This window comes from Hylaeus anthracinus, unplaced genomic scaffold, assembly GCF_026225885.1.
Source record: "Hylaeus anthracinus isolate JK02 unplaced genomic scaffold, UHH_iyHylAnth1.0_haploid 12001, whole genome shotgun sequence".
Taxonomy (NCBI): Eukaryota; Metazoa; Arthropoda; class Insecta; order Hymenoptera; family Colletidae; genus Hylaeus; species Hylaeus anthracinus.
The window spans coordinates 5,276,750-5,300,125 of record NW_026534348.1 but is presented as its reverse complement, the minus strand read 5'-3'; the positions used below and the strand labels follow the sequence as shown (position 1 = coordinate 5,300,125).

The 23,376-nt window shown below is 38.2% G+C and overlaps 5 protein-coding genes across 16 annotated transcripts in view; 3 read left to right on the top strand and 2 right to left on the bottom strand.

Moving 5' to 3' along the window:
• The window catches only part of LOC128890801 (serine/threonine-protein kinase MARK2-like), an 80,578-nt gene extending 73,208 nt beyond the window's left edge, over nt 1–7,370 (top strand). For 9 of the 10 annotated variants that reach the window (XM_054149664.1, XM_054149674.1, XM_054149663.1 and 6 more), the window contains 3 exons: nt 347–388; nt 1,544–1,655; nt 2,510–7,370. In XM_054149664.1, coding sequence (XP_054005639.1) covers nt 347–388; nt 1,544–1,655; nt 2,510–2,728 — 373 coding nt within the window. In that variant the 3' untranslated portion in view covers nt 2,729–7,370. The remainder of the gene's footprint in view (nt 1–346; nt 389–1,543; nt 1,656–2,509) is intronic. The other variant, XM_054149670.1, reaches the window with a different exon arrangement.
• Nucleotides 7,371–8,115: 745 nt separating this feature from the next.
• LOC128890829 (phospholipase A2 group XV-like) lies at nt 8,116–10,368 on the top strand. Its single transcript, XM_054149725.1, has 7 exons — nt 8,116–8,716; nt 8,782–8,924; nt 9,006–9,240; nt 9,316–9,543; nt 9,616–9,787; nt 9,866–9,988; nt 10,059–10,368. Exons 1-7 carry the CDS (start codon nt 8,617–8,619, stop codon nt 10,276–10,278), a joined length of 1,221 nt encoding a protein of 406 aa, XP_054005700.1. The 5' UTR covers nt 8,116–8,616; the 3' UTR covers nt 10,279–10,368.
• Nucleotides 10,369–10,840: 472 nt separating this feature from the next.
• LOC128890825 (TBC1 domain family member 20) lies at nt 10,841–13,772 on the bottom strand. 2 transcript variants are annotated; one of them, XM_054149720.1, is made up of 6 exons: nt 13,254–13,772; nt 13,065–13,184; nt 12,422–12,665; nt 12,094–12,297; nt 11,789–12,008; nt 10,841–11,705 (listed from the first exon to the last, which is right to left on the bottom strand). In XM_054149720.1, the coding sequence occupies exons 1-6, from the start codon at nt 13,510–13,512 to the stop codon at nt 11,400–11,402; spliced, it is 1,353 nt and encodes a 450-aa protein (XP_054005695.1). In that variant the 5' UTR covers nt 13,513–13,772; the 3' UTR covers nt 10,841–11,399. The 2 variants fall into 2 exon arrangements, with proteins under 2 accessions (XP_054005695.1, XP_054005693.1); XM_054149718.1 differs by having other exon boundaries at nt 13,065–13,767.
• Nucleotides 13,773–14,620: 848 nt separating this feature from the next.
• On the top strand, nt 14,621–15,400 carry LOC128890841 (cytochrome b-c1 complex subunit 9). Its single transcript, XM_054149746.1, has 2 exons — nt 14,621–14,907; nt 15,251–15,400. Exons 1-2 carry the CDS (start codon nt 14,764–14,766, stop codon nt 15,284–15,286), a joined length of 180 nt encoding a protein of 59 aa, XP_054005721.1. The 5' UTR covers nt 14,621–14,763; the 3' UTR covers nt 15,287–15,400.
• Nucleotides 15,401–15,402: 2 nt separating this feature from the next.
• Nucleotides 15,403–23,373, bottom strand: LOC128890802 (heparin cofactor 2-like). Of its 2 annotated transcripts, XM_054149675.1 has the most exons (15): nt 22,747–23,373; nt 22,247–22,403; nt 20,216–20,409; nt 19,837–20,019; nt 19,554–19,767; nt 19,100–19,317; nt 18,769–18,954; nt 18,528–18,678; nt 18,016–18,210; nt 17,188–17,255; nt 16,816–16,998; nt 16,243–16,668; nt 15,972–16,166; nt 15,769–15,907; nt 15,403–15,686 (listed from the first exon to the last, which is right to left on the bottom strand). In XM_054149675.1, the coding sequence occupies exons 1-15, from the start codon at nt 23,245–23,247 to the stop codon at nt 15,559–15,561; spliced, it is 3,138 nt and encodes a 1,045-aa protein (XP_054005650.1). In that variant the 5' UTR covers nt 23,248–23,373; the 3' UTR covers nt 15,403–15,558. The 2 variants fall into 2 exon arrangements, with proteins under 2 accessions (XP_054005650.1, XP_054005652.1); XM_054149677.1 differs by lacking the exons at nt 22,247–22,403; nt 22,747–23,373 and adding an exon at nt 21,305–21,627.
• Nucleotides 23,374–23,376: the final 3 nt, after the last annotated feature.

The following is a 23,376-nucleotide window of genomic DNA, read 5'->3' as shown; positions in this document are numbered from 1 at the left end:
GTATCTTTAACCCCTCGTCTTTCCGTCTCTAGGATCGTATTCACTAACCAACAATTAATAATAATAATAATAATAATAACAACAACAACGATGATTAATGTTAACAAGTATTCTTTTCAACAACTGTTTACATATCTCGTCCTTGTAATCGTCCCCGCTATTACAACCTCTCGTTTGCACCGTAACTGTTGTAACTGTTTCGCAAAAAAAAAAAAAAAAAAAAGAAACCATTAGGTGTGTGCAGTGGTGATAGAATGGTGGTGGTTATACATATAAGCTGAAATTTGATTTGACGATTTATCATGTTTAGTGTTTGTTAGCAACTGCCTTTGTTTTGTTATTTCAGCCCCATGGACCCATCCGTACCCCCCAAGCACCCAGTAGTGAGGTACGTTGCTGCATACCATAATACCACTGCCCATACGTTCTAATTTTCTTTCGTTTACGCTCCGCTGTTCTTTTTCTCTCTCTCTATCTCTCTCTCTGTTACTCTTTTTTTTTTGTCTGTTTGTTTGTTTGTTTCTTGTCCAACTTTATGTTTTCACTCTTTCATTTTTTGTTTATATACTTTATATTTTTGTTTACTTGGAATTCTCCTATTAACACGGTGGTACGAAGTGGGGTCGCGTAATTTCCTCGACCCGCGAAGACACTCAGTACCGTGGCAAAAGCAACGATACACTCGTCGCTTATTCGATAGAACACGAATGCACGAGACTATATAGTCACGAGATGTCGAAGGGGCCATGGACTGTAACGATTTATCGTCCCATAAGTTGTACAACTATAAATATAATTGTTATCAAAATACAAAGATATATCGACTTCGTAAAGGAGATTATTCACGCGCCTCTTTGTCTAGGGTGGTACGGTGCCACTGGCGGCGCTAGTGTCTCGTCCCATTATAACTTCCAGAAACAACAATACGACTGTATACGTCATTCAAACAATAATATCAACGTTGTATAATTTATAAGGCGATAGACCATTACACTTACAGCCTCTGGAACCTTTCAAATTTCGATTCAACAATGTATTCACGAATCTAGTTCGTCGCTTTCGCTGCCTAATCGCAAAATCATACGAATCGCTACGTACCCGCTTACGACATGCTCCAAAAAGCTCAGCTCCCTGTTTGCAGTTTGTCAAACGTTCGCGCACCAATCCGTACACGTCATCGCGACAATTCGAAACCTAGAGAAAAGATGACTGTGTTTCAATTGTCGCGACGACGCGAACACTACTAAACCATTCCAAAACCATTTGTCCCTTTGTAAATTTTTGTCAATGTGTATGCGACCACGGATTGCATGTATGGCACGCATGTGACGTTTTCACATCTACGGTGCACGTTTATTGTTCTTATACGTATCCCGATTGGGTGTCAGAACCTCTTGAACGACAAGGTAAAGGTCGCTTAATTTCGCGACGAAAAAATGCTACGACAGACACAATGCATAGTCCTACCACTTAAAGAATAATGTCTGTCGCATGTTTGGCGCGTGGCTCGATCGTGCAGATTTAAGACATTCTTTTGTTACAGCGGAGCAACCACTAACGATGAGCAGGTTAAACCACGCAGTCTACGTTTCACTTGGAGTATGAAAACTACCAGTAGTCGAGATCCAAACGAAATCATGTCCGAAATTCGAAAGGTATTGCACTGGAACACATAAAGCTTTCTATTCGTTTCCCCTAATCGGGAAATTTACAAAAAAAAATTAACGCCATCGCGTGAATACTCGCAAGGTATCGAGTAACGTAGAATGATCTTTGTGTGCATAAGGGACACTATAATTGTTGATTCTGTTGCAAAAGCGAGTAAGTAGATCGAGCAATGTAATTAATAATTATACAGTCGCTGTTAGATATACAGAGTCATTCTGTTTCTCGATACCTCTTTCTGTTTCTGTTTCGGCCAATCCTGACATACACTAGGTCAATAAAGCGTCCACTCGCCTAGAATTTCTTAACAAATTTATCGCAATGTTACAGTGTATTCAAAATTGTTCTGTAGTAGATTACGATACGTAGGAATGTTAACTTTGAAAGAATTGATGCTTTCTTCCTAATTTGTAGCGTTAGATTGGTAGCCGTCTCTTGGTGCTTTTTGTGACCTGCAGGATCAATTACTTGCGTCATAACTCTTCGTTACCGAGATACAAACTGTTAAAGTCTTTGCAAGTGTCATGGCGGCGAGACCAGCGATCAGCTGATCCAAAGCGAACTTTAACTGTTTATATCTCGACAACAGAACCTCGGGTCGCAAAATGATACAGGACTTTTTGATTCGTTTTGGAGCAAGGAATTGATCCTGCAGAAAATCTTCACAATTTGTTGTACAGTGTGGATTCACTGTAACATCATAATGAATTTATTAATAAATTCCAGTAGGGTGTACAGAGTGACGTGTTCGACCATAGCTTTACGTATCGAATTAAAAATCAAAATGACGCCAGTCGAGCGCCAAAATCCACCTGTTTACTAACCGGTTTGTCGATCGCTTCAGGTACTGGACGCCAATAAATGTCAGTACGAACAACGCGAAAGGTTTCTGCTGTTGTGCGCGCACGGCGACGCGGCGACAGACAGCCAGGTACAATGGGAGATCGAAGTGTGTAAACTGCCACGACTCTCTCTGAACGGCGTGCGTTTCAAACGCATCTCAGGCACATCGATCGGTTTCAAAAATATTGCCAGCAAGATAGCGAACGAGCTGAAGCTGTGACTGCCGACAACTGGCTCCTTAGCCGCACGCGCCAACCCATAACGCCCTCGTGATCGATCGCACGGACTCCTCGCGACCAACGACGACGCCGACGACGACGACGACGATGACGGCGACGATTTCGATTCCTCCTTCTTCTGGGACTCCGATTCCGATCACGATCATTGCCCCGCCCCTGATCCCGATCACGAGTCGAACACACGTGAGATCTTTGTTTGACCACCTAAAAGCAGTCCCAGTAGAGCAACGGGGAACGAAGGTCGACGAAGTCGTGGTCTCGTTGATTTCATCGATCGCGAGTCCCGTAATCGTTCCTCTCGTAAGCAACGCAACAGAATGCCTGCCTGGAACGCCTGTGATCCGTCGGGCTTTGAACACGTACATTAAACTCAAAATACTCTCCCGAGTGCCAAACTGTGGAACTAGGTCGGAATTGTCGAGAACGAGACAATTGGAAAAACTGACGAGAGACAAGACATAAGTTTTTTGGGGTGAGTCGGAGGAGAGAGCGCGAGTGCCGCGTACGCGATGCGGAGAAGAAAAGGGGAGAACGAGGATGGGAACGGAAAGAGGGGAATCCCTGCCGATCGACCGCGCACGCGCGTAACAAATCGTGGCGTCGAACCGCCGCCGATTGTCGGTGCAGTAGTGCTCGGGTAAATGAGAACATTTCTCTCACCTGGTTAACGAGAAAGTTTGTATTTCTGTTTGCAGGTACACCGACAGGCGGTGGTGCAAGCTGTACATTTTTATATATATATCTCGTTTTGTATGCATGGAAACAGTGTTTGGAGTAACGTTTGTAAAATTATGTCTGACGCGATAATGGTCTTGACAAACTTTGCAAATTCTTGATGGAAATGACGCCAAACACTGGAGAAACATAAAAGTCTGCTGTTTGCATTAGCGTTTGTCGCGTCGATACTCCTGCAAACACCGAACACCGGTTTGAAGTTCGGTAGCCGAGCAATAGGGACGGAGGGAATCGTTATCTAGATAAAAATGTGTAATAACGCGTAAAAGTTGGACAGCTTTCTATCCGTTATTCCATCCAAGTGAAAGTTTATCTAAATAATTGTTCGATCGGATGATCTCTGTTCTTAAATCTACGATACTTGCTCTCTGCTTGGGGACGGTAGATCGATTTTTTAAACGAATCCGCTACCAAACCTTATTTTCTCATTTCGTCGGGCACTACTGCGATTCGAGATACTTTTCGTTCGCGACGATTACGATTGAAGCACCGAAAAACCACCGTACTCTTTCGATAATGTCGGACGATCCGTCGCTGAGCCGCGGCTCGTCTTACACAGTATTATTTATTTCGGAGCCGTTGGCTCGATGGATGTTGCTGCTGAGAAAAAGAAGAGGATCTTCGTTTCTTCTTTGTCCTTTAATTTGTCCTTTCTTCTCGCTCAACGGGTTAAGAGATTACGAACTATCCGAAAACGAGAGATACGATTATTGTATTTCAACTGTGCCTAACGATGAAGAGTTTTCTCGGAACGGAGAGTGAAAAGGGGGAGGGAAGGAAAGGAGGGGAAAATGTGTGCAGTTCGTAGAGGAAAAAAGGGCTGGTTGTTGTACCGCGAAAAATGAAAGACGTTCGATGAATGCGTATATATACGTATATACATATGCATGTACCGAACACCTGCGACGCGAAGAGTCTTTCTTTTCGCGAGCCTTGTTGTCACGTCGATGAAAATTACATTCTCGCATAGTATAAAGCGGCACATTTCTGAGGAAAGCGAGAGGTCTATTTGTAAATAACCGATCAAACTTCTCGGGGAAAAACTGAAAACCTGTAAAGGAACACGTAGAATTGTACTCATAACAAAATTACCTTCGCACACTTATCATCCTCCATTTAGCGTTGACAGGAATTCAACCGTTTTAAACGCGGCGCGCGAACGTCACCGACGCGCGCGTCGTATCATTTACTTTTTCGAATATTTTTACGATACTTTACCTTCTCTTTCTTTTCTTTTTTTTTTTTTTTTATATTATAAGTTTAAAGCTATGCAACACTATAGACGTTAGCCGATTAATCAATGCGTAAGGATAACTATTATTAATATTATTATTATTATTATTATTATTATTACTACTACTATTATTATTATTACGATTATTATTATGATTATTTTTATGCATAGTATACAAGTAATATTACGGCACAATATTAAACGAAAACGATGGTGAAAGACGAAAAGGAGCTATTATTTAACGCATTGTTTAGGGATATTATCGTCGTCGAGCGAACCTACTCGAAAAGTATTTCGCTACGAATGAATTCCGGGATATACCTTAGCAGCAAAAAAAAGGGACAACAACAACAACAACAACAACAACAAATGAAAACACGCACGCGCGCACGACAACGTCGATAATGAGATCTGTTATTTCTACGAAGGATACCATATAAGAGTTATATTTAAGTATTGTAATTGGCTATACACTATTACGCTATTTAACCTTTTATTCGCAGATGTATTCGCGGTTGAATGAAATTAAATTAGGAATTATTATTGTACATGTAGAGGCGAACTAGAGAGAGACTTGGTGTATATAAATAATATAATATACGAAGGTACTAAATTAACCAAATAAATGAAGCCTCACACCAAGAACGTAAATAAGAGAAACACGCAAAAATGGAAAATATAACGCGATGAAGAAGATGATGACGAAGAAGATGCGAACGAAGCAGCGGAAAGGACAACCGAAAGGGGGGAAAAAGGAAGACAAACGTGTAACGAAAAACGAAAGGAATGACGGAATGAAATCTCTCTCGGGGATTCGAGTGTCGCGAACTTTTTATATTTGCCTAAGATTAATCGAGTATCATTACTTATAGGCAATGACTAATTTATTTAAATAAATACGAAAGTCGAATGATTTTTTCACGTTTCTAACACGCGCTGTATACGCGCGCGCATACATACATAAATACACACGCATACATACGCGCGTACAAACATATACATTACACCGACAAGGATGCTTCAAACGCCGAGTAAAAACATTTCAGACCCAATTCAATGTTTGCTCTCCGCGCACACATACATAACATACACGTACACGTGCTCCTTCGATGCGTGTCTCTTTTCAAATCGACAAACGACTGATAGCAACTAAGTACCGTCGACGGTCTGTATATCGAAATTGTTCGCATCTAAGAACAAAACTAACGAAAAAGAAGTTTTCGATCCGCGACGGAAAAAAAAAATAATACTGTACGGCAACAGGCATCGGGACTTAGCATAACAAAAAAAAAAAAAAAACTTCTCCATTCCTCCCCTCGCTACCTAAAACGAAACCTAACGAAGCAACTTTCCTTCTTCGCTGAATCACCGACGGGGAGCTTCTTCGTGTCGTTCTCGATACGACCCTGAGACGGACGAGACATTTATCTAGAGCGACTACTCATTCGTTCTTTGTTCGATGAAAATATTATTCTAGGATCGATTCGTCGAATTAAAACAAATCGAAAAGTCCTTTTTCGTTTTGTATTCCAAGGCTTCGATATCGAGATACCTCGTGCGCCGTGAAAAAGTGTCATGGCGGCGATCAGCTGACTCGAAATAAACTTTAGCTGCTTATATCGCGATAACGGAACCTTGAACGGAACAATGAATTGATTATGATAGATAGGGCGTCTCGTGTGTCTGGAAACACCCTGTAAAATTATTTAAAACGAAACTGTGCCCGTCTCTAAGGCAGGACCTGGAGAAACAAAATGTCCGCGGAGTGCGATCCGAAAACTCCTCTTTTGTTGATTCCCTTTCATGTAAAAAGCAGCCGATACGAAACAAAAAAATGGGAAAAAACGAGAAACACCTAGTGCGTTTTAGTAATCAATGTTTGCGCGCGTTACAGCGATCGTGCGTCACGATATATATCGAGAACTCCATTGTATAATTCCGAGCGCGGTCGCCGTAACCCAAACGGACACACGACAATTGTAGAAAAAAAAAAAAAAACAAATTTGTCATTACGATAGCGGTTATGAATTAATGTTACAGAGTATAAGGATCCCCTTCGATAGCGTTTAATGGTATATGCCTGTAAGACGCATAATAGGCGAAAAAGTGAAAAAAAAAAAACAACAAATGATTCTATACCGTAACGATATATACATACACACACACACACCCCCATCGTTCGCTCGTTCGCTCGCCGCTCGCTTGCTTTGTCAAATAAATGTAAAAAAAACAAAGTAATTATCGATACTTAATCATGATGAACACGCGTTCGATGAAAGAGACTCGACGATTTGAATACATGAGACCAGGGGGCGCTGAACGGATGACACCAGGAGGTTTTTTTTTTTTTTAATTTTTTTTTATGAACAGCGAGCGCCGACAGAAAGTTTTTGTGATTTTTGTATGTAAGTAATAAAGCGAGAGAAAGAAAAAGAAATGGTTATAACGAGTACGGTCCCGGTTAAATCCGGTTCGTCATCCATCCAGCTGCATCACTTCGCCCTTGCACGCACATACACACATGCAATACATACACGTGAACAGTTTGTAGATAGATACGTACATACAGCTTTGCTAAGTGTTTTCTGGTGATCGGTATCTAGCCAACAAAATGTAGCAGAAACATTTATAATAAAATGGTAACACACATTGTTTCCCAATTCAGATTCCTTTCGAAGTTGCGCGCGCAATGATGCGGACGTATTTTATTTATTAAAATCGTCTATTCACGAGGACCGCTGTAATTATTTAACAAAATTGATTCTTCTGTTTCAATTATTTATTTCTAAGTAAGTGACGGTAATTGATCGTTTAGCTCGTGGATATGAATATGACGCAGTGACTAATGATGTAAGATATAATAAATGAAAGGGTAAGCATAAAAATAGACACAACAAGTAAGTGCAGTCAATCTTTTAATTGATACTCTAATTACGGTAAATGTTTTACATGTATATCGTGTGTATCAAGTATTATAATAATTAGTAACATTAATCAGCGCCATCGGTGGTAAAACGCTCAAGCTTGTAGCCTGATAGTTTCAATGTTTGTTCTTAGATGGCGTCAGCATATCGTTTTTATCGATATATGATACGTTACCGACGATAATTAATTATCCACATCCACTGCTTTCTTTTAGACACACACATAATTTTACATAATGCTAATTTTAATTAACGTAATGTTTGTAGAATCGATATAAGTTTATTATTGATCTTGATAACGTAAATTATCTGGATAAATAACTTCAATGTTGTTGTAAAAAAAATTGATGACGTTATTTAAGGCCAAGCATAGAAGTAAGCTATTAGAAGGATGAAACAAATGAGAAATTTTTTATTTGTTAATTAAGAATACATAATATTTACATTTTCTTATCCTGTTTGATTAGTATACTGCCGTAAATAGTAAACTGTAAAGTGCTAAATTCAGCAATCTAATTCTTTAAATAATATTTCATTCGCACCCGATTAAATAATAACAGAAAACAACGCATCGGTTATCAGGCATTCGATAAACGTATAATGCTCTGTGTGAAACTCGTTTAGTATAATGAGCGATTGATTATTTGCTTTGTAACCTTCGACCATATGTACTATGGTCGATATATGTATACATAGACGAGTGTATATGGTGGAAGTTGTAACCATTTGAGACTGTGTCGAAATTTCTTCGTCAATAACTCTCGAATGTGTGCGTCATCAGCTGATGCATACTACGGAGGTCAGGTAACAACAACATTAGACGCATCTGATAAGGTCTTCGAGTTGTTTGTCATCGCGTTGCGTGCTTGTAGTCACGTCAATGGTTATTTTAAATTCTGTGGTTAATTGTGGAGCGTAAATCTAGGAAAATTTCAATGTGATTGAAAGTTTAAGTAGCAAGATCGTTTGGTGAACGATGCGCTTGTATTTTATTTGTGCGATTATTTCTTTGTATTGTATTTCACCCGCGAAACCTCGGCACTTCGTAAACAAACAAATATCACCTATTATATTAGGTAAGCATTAATCATTCTCCTATTATATATTCAAATGATTCTTGTATTAATGTTTTCACTAAAAGTTCCAGGCGATGGAGGCAGTCAAGTCGAAGCAAAACTCAATAAGACCACTGCTGTACATTATTTGTGCGAGAAGATTTCCACAGGCTACTTCAATATTTGGTTAAACTTGGAATTACTTGTTCCGGTTATTATAGATTGCTGGGTACGTACTCCATTTTCATAGTCTTTATATCTTTGGCAATGCATATATAAACTTTAATTAATTGCAAAAACATTATTTTAGATTGATAATATGAAATTAATTTATGACAACGTAACTAGAACGACAAGAAATCAAGATGGCGTTGACATACGTATACCAGGTTGGGGAGATCCGTTCTCTGTTGAGTATTTGGATCCAAGTAAGGCTTCTCTCGGATCATATTTTAAGGACATTGGTAATATGTTAGTCGATCAACTTGGATATGTTAGAAACCAATCTATACGTGCCGCACCTTACGATTTCAGAAAAGCACCTAGTATGTATATGTATAATTATTAGTAGGTTCCTTTCATCTAATTTATATCATGTACAGTATCATCTTTCTTTTCAGACGAGCACGAAGAATTTTTCAAAAAACTAAAAGATTTAGTTGAAGAGACATACAACGCGAATAAGCAAGTTCCAGTAACATTAATAGCTCACAGTATGGGTGGACCAATGACGCTTATATTCTTACAACGTCAAAGTCAAAAGTGGAAGGACAAATACATCAATTGTTTCATTACACTGGCAGCTGTTTGGGGTGGTAGTGTCAAGGCACTCAAAGTTTTTGCAATTGGTAAAAAACAAATACATAGTGCATGCATTATATATATTGAAATGTACATTTTTAACTACCTTTCAATTGTAGGAGATGATTTAGGCGCATATCTTCTACGTCAAACGACTCTCAAAGATGAACAAATCACTAGTCCTAGTCTGGGGTGGTTGCTACCCTCCAGTTTATTTTGGAAGGAAACAGAGGTATTAGTGGAATCAGCACAAAGGAACTATACACTGTCCACCTTAAAAGATTACTTAATGTACAGTATAATATTTACAATATATATTGCTGCATAGCTATACCATAGATAATAATTATTATTTTCTACATTTTACAGAGATATAAATGTTCCAAATGGATGGGAATTTAGAAAAGATAACGAGAAATACCAATTAAATTTTGCTGCTCCAGGAGTTGAGGTACACTGTCTATACGGAATCGGCATAGACACAGTACAAAGGTATATTGATTGTACTACAAATCAATAATTTTAAATTATATATTTTTCTATTTTAATATTCTATTCCTAGACTATATTATAAACCCGGTACATCAATAGAAGGTACTCCTAAGTTACTTCCGGGTGATGGCGATGGTACCGTAAACTTACGAAGTTTGGAGGGTTGCAAACACTGGAAGGATCAACAAAAGCAAAAAGTTTATTCTCAAGGATTTCCTGGTATTGATCATATGGATATTCTCAGAAATGTTAAGGTTGTAAATTATATTAAAACTGTTTTAGCAGTATAATCTTAACATCCGAACAAGTTTGTTTTCTTCCAATCATCAGTTTATTGCCAAATTGATATTATAGAAAAATATTATAGTATAATTACCTCAGATAGTAGTCTGCTGATTCTATGTACATGTGTACGATTATATCCATTAAGTAAGTAATAAGTAACAAGAGCTACGAAATCCTATTCTTACCAGATTAAAAACAAATAACTATATATATTTTATAATTATATATAAATGTAAATATCTGATGTATTTTCTATTTGTTTTATATGTTTTTGTGTTTGACAGTCTTTTTAGGCTTTTATATGTTTTATTTTATATTGTGAAGATAAATCCGCATAAATGAATTTTAAAAAACAGTCGTTCTCCATCTTATTTAACGTTCGCGCTCCAAAATATTCGTCCGGGAATAGTTAATATTTCTATAAATTTTATTTAAACATTGATATTAAGAAAATGTGATTTAAACATAAAATTACTTAGAAACAAATATATTTGTGATAATAAAATTCCAATAGAACGTTACATAATAAATAAATTCGATTGAAGGCGTAGAAAAGAATAAATGAAATTGAAAAATTAAGTTCTTTTATTAAGAAGATCTATCTGTTGCTGTAGGTTGGTTTTTGTTCATAAATTTAAATAAATATACGCACAATTGTTGCATCACAGATTGTAAAGACACGGTTACAATCTAAACCACAAATACATCCATCATACTCTAAGCCTTATCTTATCATTCACAATGTTCTTATTTTCGAAGTATTTTTTTTTTGTAAGCATGTGCACCTTTTATTTATAATTCTAATACAGTAAACGTATATGCACAAAAAGTTCATATCGGAGTATTTAAGAACACAGTTGAGGATAGCACAGGAATGCTTAAGATGCTTTTTGTTATACAATAGAAAAAAACGGGTTCGTTTAATCTTCGTCGTGTAAGTTTATCAATAATTCTTAATCACGTATATATTTGTATCGTTACATCCTTCCGTTATATTCGTATGCCCATTAATTTTTTATAACTCTGTATTCCATGTTGGATGTATACAAATAATGTTTTGTTTCCAGAACAAAAACAACAAAATGTAAAAGAATTTACTTTCTAAATAAAGTAAATTCTTCTAATGTCAGTTGAGACCAGAAGAAGATTTTAGAAAGGCATATAAACCTAGGGCCAAAATTGTTACCACCGTGATAGTTTTGTAACTTCTAATACGGTATGGTATTCTCGGTGTCGATTGCACAATTCTAAGTTTACGTTGTCTCTCTCTTTCTTGACGACTTGCTTCCGCTTTTGTTTTCCATTCTTGTTCCTTGCACTTTCTCTTTTGATCGTATTCTGTAACATCGTTACTTATAGACTCGGGAGGATACTGACGATATAATTTTTTTGCTTCGTCTAAAAGCGTTTCAAAAGGCAAGTCATCTGGCAACTATAAATAAAAACAATTTCTGCGTGAACTGCTCGAGATCGTGTACAATTTTATTCGTATTATCGATGCAAAATAATACTCACAGTACACAAAACTTTATGCGTATGACCCATGTCGGGCGTAGTATTAAAAATTTCTGTTGCTCTATGTGCTACGATCACAGTGCTTAGATAAAGAGGCATTAATGGAGGACTGCCAAGAAAGTAATCGAATAATCTGTGTAACAATTTTCTATTTTCCGCATACTTGTGCGCATACCACGTCGTGTACTCGGCCAATGCAAAGTGCGGAAATAATTCTACGCTATAGCATAAAATAATTTCAGTAACTACAAGTCTTTCTCGTTCGAATAACGTTTAAAAGTATATGCACTTCTTGTTATACTAACTTCTCCAAGTGTTCCAACAAAGTGGGATGTACTCGCTCCAAAAGCGCGAATATATAAAATAATTCTTGATTTACTTTCTCCATTGTTCTTTCCATAAATCTTTCTAAAAATTCTAACGAAATGCCTTCCAATACATTTAAAGCCTTTTCTAAACCCATTACAAGTAGAACAGTCGCGGCGATGTCGTTATATCCCTGGTAGTAACTAAGTACGTATTATTTTATTTTGTAATATCTACATATCTACGGATAATGTTTCTGATGTATCACCAGACAGCATTTAAACATCGAATGCTCTCTGGTACATTAAAGGAATAAATGATACTGACTTTAATGTAGAATGCCTGTGAAGAACCCAACACATTAATTGTGTCAACTGTTTGTGAAAGCAATCTGTCTCTTGTTGTGTAGCATTTTGAGAAATATGACTCCCACTCCGTGCAACATCCTTTAATATCTGTTGATAGACTTCGTTTGGAATACAATTGTGTATTGTTTCTAATCCATTTGTAGAAAGAACATTTTCCTCAGACAGTTGTAGAAGTTTTGGCCATAGAACCCTTCGTATTTCATCTACAGATCGTCTTTATGATTTCAAGATTTAAGTGCAAGGTAGAACATTATTATCAATAAGGAACTCTTAATATACATGAATTAACCAATTGAAGGATCATATAATATTGTCTATACCAAAATTCCTTATTGATAATAATATATGTATTACAGGGCCGGCCTTAGGAGTTGTGAGCATGCTTAAAAAAGTTTTTGGTGAGCCCTCAGATTCAAAGACAGTCTACTTTTTAGTGAAATGATTTATTGAAAATATTAAGTTTTGTATACTCCAAAAATTACTATACAAAATTAGTTATATTTAACAAGGCTAAAACAGATATATATCCTCACATAGGACCCAAACAATCAGTTCAATTGGCTTAAAGACGGCCCTGACGTATTATCCTATCAGTAAAATACCATTAACAAGCCCCTCGCTGCTGCAACCCAGTAGCCTAAGTTCACCCAATGTCAGGTTCGGCTTAACGATGCTCCCTCGAATAACGCTTATTTTCATCCGTTCCCTACTCGTCAGTGTCTCTGTACTACCAAAATCACCTTCTAATAAACTACTATCGTTGTCACTATTTAACACACCGTTCTGTTTACCTGACGAACTAAAATCCGCGATATCTGGAATTCGCGGTATATTGTTATCGTGCCATGCTCTTGAGGAATCAGACGTTCTCAAAAGCGGAACGTTACTTTCAAAGTCTGAGTCTTTATCATCATTCACTGTTTCGTTTACATTTCTTCGTTTGACTTTCAGGTTATGTTTTTCGATAGAAACTGCCATTTTCGTAGGTGTTCCTGCGGCACTGGTATCCACAGATATTTCGTCCTCTTCGGTCTCCATGACTTCTGACATAACGTGCTCATAACAACAATTTCTCGTAATGTTCCATGGTACGAAAAATTTAAAATTGATACCCGGGAATGACGACCGAACGACAACCTGTCAAGAGTGACACGCATCGATCACCGTTACTCACTTCTAAGGAAAGCTACTTATTAATCGAAATCGAACAGACGTCGACGTGACGTGGTCCATTGGGTGTATTCCACTGAGACAGTATATCACGACCCAAGATACGTATTACTAGAAACCACTAGATTTTACCTGTGAGCGGACCTTATTGAGCGCATGGTGAGCGAACAGAGGAACGACGGGTTAGTTTGAATTTGTTTAGTTTCATAGAAAACACATGCAAAAGGTATGTATGAAAAGTGAAAAACGGAGGATCGATGATCAACGACATGGCAATCGGTTGACAAGATTAGTTTCGGCTGATAACGAGTGTGACACGTATAAGTATCTACGTGTACAAGTCCTCCTAATCACTACTTCCACTTCCTAACATTTCCCAAGAGCTCTTAAGACCACCTAACAACTCCTAACACCTCCCAATACCTCCTACCATCTCCTAACAAATCCTAACACCTCCTGACATCCCCTAGCACTTCGCTTTACAACAATGAAGGCATATCCTGAGAGGCAACAAAGTTGGAAATTGCTCGGCTAAAAAGTTCAACAAAGTTGTAGGGCTCAAAGGGCCAACAAAGTGGCAACTCAGAAGCTCAGAGCGAAAGCGATTTTTCCGATTTCGTCACATTTTGCTTAATTTTTTAGCTCTGCAACTTTGTTGAACCTTTTAGCCGAGCACGAAGTTTTAGGAGATGTCAGAAGGTATTAGGAGGACGTGTTAGGAGGTGTTAGGAAGTGTTAGGATGTCTTAGAATGTATTGGGAGGTATTAAGGACATGTCAAGTCTGATAAAATGATGACTATGTCGGAAGTAGTTGTCTAGTGAGTGCATGTTTATCAGAAAATTCCCTATAATCATTGAAAATTGCGCAACTTTTATCACTGCTATATGTCGTCACTCTAGTTGCTGATACTAAAGATGGCGACCGCTCACTGATCATGTCGCAAGTAGCGGCCTGGTGAGTAACGTGTTCAACAAAAAAATCCCTACTGATCAGTGATCGGTTGTGGCCACTGAGTGCACTCATTGTCGTCGTATAGAATCGTTTTTCATCAACGAATACGTAAAATTATTACGTTTTCCAATTGAAACCAACATTCCTCTTTTGAGACGTAATAATTTGAATCAGTGTAATGGCTGGAATAGGAAATACCGTGTACAATTTTCTTTTCAAAAGGACTTCGACGTTTACCTTAACCATTCTAGCAGGCAGTTTCTTTTTCGAACGAACGGTCGATGTACTTTCGGATAGTTTGTTTGAAAGTCTTAACAAAGGGGTATGTGTAATTAATATGCACGTCTAAAGACATGTATGTTAAGTTGTATATTTCAACACCATCAGTGATACATTTTCTTATGGTTTCACGTCGTACAGTAAATTGTTTGTATTTATTGATTATTGTATCGAACGATTTTGTTAAACAATGTAATATTGTGTTGTAAAAACTTATAAAAGATTGGTATTAACGAATATATGTTATATGCAATTTGTATTCGGTACATAGCAAACAACACAAAACTGGAGTATGACAAAACAGTATTGCATAATAGGGAGACTGTAATTTACTTTGAGAATAAAAAATGCTTTTATACTAACATTCGTTGTAATTTTTGTTTCAGAAACTTTGGAAAGATATCAAACACAAATATGAATAATAAATAGAAAAATGTTAATTGTATTAGATATACATATAATAATAAATATTATGTATTAAATGTATATGTCATATTACTATAATTATGTGAATAAAGAATAGTCTTAAAACACAATATCAGTTGTTTAGCTTTTATACATAATATACGAGTACAATGTATTTCATTGATATGTATTTATTATTAAAACAGATAACTATTATCTGTAAATGAAATTTAAATTGTAAGGAGTAGGAAAAAAAAGCATTTATACTGTAATTAGCTTGTAAACATTGCTAAACTGGTTGAATGAAACGACCAGAAAATAGGGTTGTGTGTGTTACAGAGTCAATGATTATAAACAAAAATGGTCTGTTGAACTTAATGTCGTTATTCCAAGATGAAAGGGGCACGAATCCAATTTCTGTTGTAATAAATTTTGATTAAAAACATAGTATATGCAAGTTCAAAGATTTTAAGAAAATCAAATGTTTTTATTAACATACCTGTATCAGCTACAGCCAATGTTCCTTCTTCATCTACTTCTATTTGAACATTTTGTACTATACTTGTTACTTGAAGGGGACCATTAGATACAATTTTCGTTAGATTTGCGTTAGAGTTAAAGATTCTGTCGATGCCCAACTGAAATAACATTTTTTGTCACGTATATGTTATTTGGACAATCTCGTTTCAGGTAACTACTCACGTGTTGCAACGTTGGTACTAGATTGAGACTATTCTCAATAGTAAACTTGGGTAAATAGAGGGTAACACCTCTTTCTTTTAGGCTCGCCAGCATCGCGGAAACGGGAACAGTGGATAAATCTTTCGATAATATTCGAAGATACGGGTCCCTTTCTTTTTTGCTTGGCATTAATATCAACATGGATGTTTTACCATCCTGAAAAATGTATATGGACACGATTGTTACAGCAACCATGCGGTTACGATGATTGTTATTGATGATATGTTCATACCGAGTATGGAAGTTCTAAGACCTCAGCATCGATAGAGGATATCTGAGCGTATCGGTACGTGGACTCGTGTACCATGAAGTTTATCTTTCGACATTCACCGGTTGGAGTATAGAAGCAATGTAGATTCGTATTTGCCTTGTCGAATGATTTTAACCAACGACCTTTAAAATAAATGACCGAAGTCAATAGTAAACGAGTTTCGGGTTGGACACTGTTTACGGAGAGCGAAGTAATTTTATTGCGCGTTGCTTGATTAATCCAGTGGTTAATAGCGTTCACGGTATTCTGCGTATCCGTAAAATCTACACTCTGTATATATCCATCGTAATTGGATTGTAAAATACGTTCGTAGCTATCTAGCACGTTCAGAGTTCTATCTATCCACATACAAGTTGATAGACTAATTTCGGTACCATTTTCAGCTCTCTGCAAATAAAAGACGCTGTACATACAATCTGTGACACTCTTCTCTGCCATACTAGAGATTGAAACAATTCTAAATAATTCTTGTGCAAGTTTGTTCGTTGATTCTGAAAGAGAACTTCTTAAATGCTTAAATGTATTTCGTTCTACCTTCAGTGCTTTCAACACGCGCTGGGTAATTTCTCTTGTGTCTGACGCTTTTTCTGGTAATCTTAGAGACGAAACGATTTCCGTTTCAGTGTCTCCGCTTGCTCCTTCTGCAAGCATCGTTAAAGCCATTTTAAGGCTCGCAGGCGACGATACTAGATTTCCATTGTATTCTTTGTTCAATGCCTGAGGGATGAGAATATATTCGATACTGATTCGTTTAACGCAATGCACGGATCTGGGCAACTTTTATTTCAAAGGAACAATAAGAAATTGTAACGATTTCTTTCTATTAGAGGGATTGAATATATTCGTTTAGATTCTAATGTTATTTTAAATGAGCCTAGGTCTGCCGAAACACAGGGCACTTCTCACCTGTGATAAATACGTGTTGAAGAGGTTGTTGCGATCCTCAGCGTTCAAGCCCGCCTGCAAGATCGTGTCTAGAAACATGTTCACGTTAATATTGTTCATCTATGTATATTTATTTGTTTACTGAAATATGCTAAAGAAAGAAGATCGATATAATCGGTATATGCTACCAGAAAAGTGTACTGTGTTTGACACACGTTCAAAATCATTTTCATTTTCACGGTGTTCTGCAAGAAATAGATATTAAGCGATAGCCCTGAAGAACACGTCTAGGAGAAAAGGTTCGGAAGAGATTTAATTACCTATATTACATAATCATTCATAATTTTACCTTTAAAATGCGAAAGGATGAAAACGGATTACAGAGTGAGAAAAGTATAGTCGATGGAATACACATAGCAACAAGCTAAGTCAACCTTTTCTCTTACATTAAATCTTATGGATCACTAATAAAACGACGATTTGTTATATATCTATACTGAACATCCAATTTTTACGAAATTCTAGTTTCATTCAGTTACGGCCATTACTCGACGAGTCCACCCTACCATCTGACTCAGGAATTCCGGTAGCGTGGTACCAGGATGCTCATGATTTCTATTTACGTTCACATTTTTTAACGAAGATTGACAAAAATATTTTTTTTTATTCTAAAGGTAGTATTTCCCTTTTAAGAGACTTAAGCAGATTGCTATACTTGTTCCACCGACTACGCAGCGGAATGCGATTAATGGCGAAAAGAAAAGGAAAATATTAGACGAGCGTTTTGTTCCAGTCCGTTCACCAGTTAGCCACAAAACTTGCACCACCGAATCGAGGGAAGAGATTAACCTGCGTCCGGTATTCCCGGGCCAAACTTGGATGGAAACTGTGGCAACGAGCTGTTCGCATTTCCAGATACATCGAGAGGGTCTACCATTTTGCCCATGTAGAGAATCGTTCCCGTGGATTCGTCCTCTATGTAAAAGATGAACGGATGATCCGCGTAGAACGTTTCCTCCCCCATTTTATTCACAAGGTCGACCTCTGAAACGACAAGATCCGCGCGTTAACACATTGACTGCCAAACAAATATTCTTTAAAGTTTCTACTAAAATGAAATATTATTTAAATTATTGGAGACTGTATAATCAAACATTTATCGTCGTATTTATTCTTGTAATTTCATCAAAATTCATGAATTTGGTTTAAATTCATTTCCTTTGATGCTTGACATTCGGAATTAATTTCGTTAGTTCTTCAGTGGAAAGCACTGTCACCCACATCAACGTGTTAAGCTCTGCTGACCTGATGGAACCGAGAGAAATATTTTTGTGGGTAGAGTAAAGGAACGTTTCATTTACCCGTGGCTGCGTATGCCGTGGTTCCATTTTCGTTTACTTCTATGCCAGTCTTTTGAAGGATGTCTGAGACTTTCAGGTGTCTGGAGGTTTTTTTGGTGCGAGCTATACCCGTCAACGTGGCCGTGTCGTCGAAGATGTCACGGATACCAAGCTGAGAGATAAATTAGAAAAATATATATATATATATATGTAAGAAGAGTAATGTAAGACTAATGGATGGTCCTATTTAAATGTAGCGTACCTCACGAAGGACTGATTCTAGGTGACTAGTGAACTGATACTTGAATTTCGGAATGGAAACGTCGATGGGCAAGTCCTGCATCAGCCACACGTGTCGAGTCAGCGCGTAGGGATTAATTAGGCTGACGAGCTTCTCGATTCCGTCGCGTGCACGCGGCAATACTAGGTACATGGCGAACTTGTGACCCTGAAATTAGATAAGATAGGATATTAGTAGGATAAACTAGATCGCAGACCAGTATTTCTCAAAGGCTTTCGTGCTTCTTTTTTCTTGTTGGCGGTTCACAGTTTGAGAAATACTGTTGTAAGAAGGAAATTAAGGTTCAGCGTACATCGTACGGTATACGTAGGATCTTTGCTTCCAGCTCAGACGACTCGGAATAATAGAATCGTCCTACGACTCGCATGTATGGCACGTTCAGGGTTCGATTACCGCTAGTGTAAAACGGTCGTACTTGAGTATTCGTTGGATCGAAGTACTTGCGACGCCACGATCCCTTGAAGAACAGCGCGTTCATGATCACCATCACCGAATTCTTTATGCTGCTATCTGTAAAAAGAGATACTATTACCAGATGGAATAATAAATAATCAACAACGGATTTTATGTAATAAATGAGCGGAAACAGTGTTTTAGAATTTTCTAAATATCCAGATTTCCTCCTTCCCCATACTTCAAAGTCATTGAGATATGCAACGTTTATAAATAGTTCTTTTCTTCGTACAATGTTTATTGTCTGTCACATAAGTAAAGTTTATATATAGAATCATCATCGTTATTATTACCATGTTCGATCATCTTGTCGATGTTGCCCTCGGTTATGTTAGCGACCCAGGCATTGATCGATTCTACCAGGAGCGGTGCTACCGAGAAATTCGCAGTTAATACGTCAGTGGTATAAAAGGTCTTCAAGATCGCCTCGTATCGTTGCCTGGTCAGAATGCTCGAGTCGACGTACATTCGCGTGCCAATGTTCAACTTGTACGCTGGCGAACTCTCCTACGGGACGTTTAATTTAAATTTTATTCATCCGAATTCCGTTTATCTCTAAGGTGAGACGATGTTTACCATAAACGAGCGTAAAATAGTGGAAAATTTCTCTCTGGTAGCCGTTCGAGTCGCTGGTAGCTGCATCACGGTGGCGAGTTCGTTCGCAGTTTCATCCTGTGCCCCTTCGTACAGCAACACCATAGCGATCTTCAGAGATATGGGAGATACAAGAACATTCCCCGAATTTCTCTTGCTCAGAGCCTGCGATAATGCAAAAGAAAAAAGAAATGTCAATGATTTTTAGGCAGGTGCTACGAGTTTCATTCTTTTTCTTTTTTTTTTTTTTTTCATCAGAAGAGAACTTGTTCGACGAGTTTTAACGGTAACTTTGAGTATGCATAGTTATGAGATATAAATTTTTTGACAAAATCTCTTGGGTAAAAATCGTGGTCGTTACTCTGAGCAGTAACCAGTCGAAAACGTTGAAACGTTCTCCTTGGTAGGGCACGAAGTCCTCCAACTCGTCGTCATCGTCGCGGATTGGGATGGTAGGAATGGTATTATTAACTCTGTTTGGACCCATGGAAGCTTGCACTACATCGGACTTGCAACCTGTCGTGATTATCGCGATAAACGCGATCACGACCCAGCCTGAAATTAATATATTTCATTCGATCGTGCTCGACCATTGACGGTGATAAATTAAGGAAGGAACTCCCATTATGGTATTTTTCAAGCTGACGAAACAGATACCTCCCAGAAGTAAAGTAAATAGTTTCGGGAAATTTCGTATAAAGATTTATCGGCTCTTACAGGCAATTGCCAAGAATATAGTTTGGGAATATCCAATGATAGAAATCGATATTTTTTTAACGTCCTTATCAGAAACTTCGTAGTGGGAATTCCGCTTGAGTCACGAGCATGCACCAATTACTCGACAATCAAGAAACGAGAAACGATTCACCGACCTTGAATCGATCGGCAGAATCGGGACTCTTAACTTTTAAATTAGTACTATTTTATTCGTAAATAATTTCTGTACTGATACTACTAAAATCTCTGGATTTTATTTCTTGTTGGATCATCGATCCGCTTCACGAGGAATGAACTTATTGTTCGTTGTCAAAATTGAATCGGCGTTCTCCGAAGCGATACTTTGTTTTAAGAGTCGAACTGTGGCGACGTGAAACCTAAACACTCGAGAGATATGAGAGGACCCTGATTTCCTTCTGGTGTCGAAGTTTAGTTCGTCGAGCAAGAACCTTCCTGCCGTCGTGTGAAATAAAGTCTATTTCTTTTAATATACAAAGCGCATTAATTATTTCGGACTCCAACATCCAATATTTCTTAACGTTTCATTTGTAGAAATTGTCTTTATTTTCAAATCGAGCAAAGTTTGCCCGGCTCTGGTCGATCGTGGCAACATCGTATACAATGTCAAGGTCAAGGTCACCGCGAACCGATTACAAAGAAACGTTCCTTTAACGAGGGAGATACAAATTTCGCTGCACAAATGGGTAAAGTAAATACGAAAAATCTCTCTCACCCAGCATTCCTGTGTACTTCATCGCAGTGACTCGCTTTTGCGCGCGACGCCAACAGTAACTCGACGCGCGACTGTAAATCTGAACGAAAACCGTTTGTGGAGACGGCGCGGAAAAATGTGCGAAGCGGCCTCTGATCTCATCCAACTGTGTTCACCAAACGCAGAACCGGTCGGTTGGCTTATCCGTCCGTCTGTCCGTTCTTTAGCCCCGCGTACAGTTCGCGTCAACGAAAGAGAAGCAGAAGAGGGCGAGGGGGGGGAACAAGTGTCAAGGGAAACGAATCATCCGGGAAAAGGAACAACGACAAACATGACTCACGATCGGAAACCAGAGATAGACAAAATTTGATGCGGCTAATATTTAATATCGATAGCAGACTCACGCGCGAAACTTATCTAATTTATATATATAAGGCGTAGAAATGAATTCTGTGCCTTTACATGCATGTAGTTCAAGTAAAAATATTTACATGTCATTCTATTACGTTAACACTTGTTAAAATTTGGTTGATCGATTGATTGATTGATTTGATTTGATTAATAAAATTAATTTCTACACCTAATACTATCTCACTCAAACAGTTACATTTTCATTTCTTCTGAATTGTTATTTCGAGGAGCTCGAGTTTTCGGATAACGCGTGCGTCGCGAGGTCGTAGGTCGACTTGGCAAAAAAAAAGGCTGATTTTTTAAGGGGTCGCAACGATTAGAATTATATGCAACGCGACAACACACGCTTTCGCTTCCGCGCGTGTGTAACGGTTCTTAACCAGTATAGTGCGAATGTTTGGCAACAAATGAATTTCTACTGTTTACAGTTTTTATGACTGTGTTACAAATTTAATCCCAAACGAACATAAGTTTGACTGCTTATTTTGCGTAGACGCTATTTAAAATGGTTAAGAACCACCAGTAAATCTAGGCGTAAAATAAATCATCTACTGGAGGCTCTGGTCGATCTTTGCTGCTTCGCGGTTTCCTGTTTCTCTCGTTGCATCGCTGTGTAACTTTCGATTGCCCGAGAAACCAGAATAGTCGCTGCATTAATGCTCTCGGGAGTTACGTAGGTCCTGGCCAGTTCTGCTACCTGTTCCTTCACCTGCGAAACAAAATTGCTCGTTAGTAAAAATTTAATCTCCACCGATAATTATTTACAATTGCGACAACTTCGCTGATTTCATTAAGCTTTGAAGTACGTCGAAAGATTATCTCGATGATCTAGAGTGATCAATAAAATTTATACAAGTTGCTTAATTATTAAAAACTATGAGCTATAAGTTAAAACGCGAACTCGCGCCTTCGTGACGGTTGTAGTTACGACACGCACGCGCGTCGGGTTGCCTATTGTCAGGGGCAGTTCAGCGAGACCGCTACGGCCGCGAGAGCTGCAGGCTTTGTAGGTCGTAGAATAATTAAAGAATTATTAAAAGAAAACGTATTACTTGATTCTTGTTAAGACCATAGCCGAGAAAACTGATGCTGCAAATTGACGTAAAGGTGCAGACAACGGTGGTGAAAAAGCTGCCCATGATAACCGTGAAGACCAAATGCAACAGATAAGCTCCTGCTCGCGCTGCGTACAGAAGAACGTCGCCGGAGAACGGAAGCAAAGTGGTTGCGATCTCTGTAGTCCAGTGCGATTCTCTTTGAGGCGACAAAACCGCGGGAATTAGGTAACCCTCGTATCCTGTCTTCATCGCGTATCCGCCGTTATTATAATCAGTGTACGTTGGATAAAAATATTGGTTGGGTGACAAATGATTTCCTTGCGAAGATACATAAGTCTGCAGCTGTTGACTTCCAGTTTGAGGGTTTGCGATCGCCTGATCGTTCGATTCTTCCTTCTGTCTATTCTGCTCGGTTCTGATTTCTTGTCCAGTCGATATAGTCGCCGCATTGCACCAACCGATCACCAGTAAATAAATCGTCAAGCAGTAGTACATGTTGCTTCGATCTTCTTGCTGAATTTACAAATGGAATACTTCAGCTCGTACCTTCCGACAACTTGTGCAATCACGAACTAACGAGAACATTTTCACCCTCTGCCTTATATAGCTTGCTAGAGGTCGAGA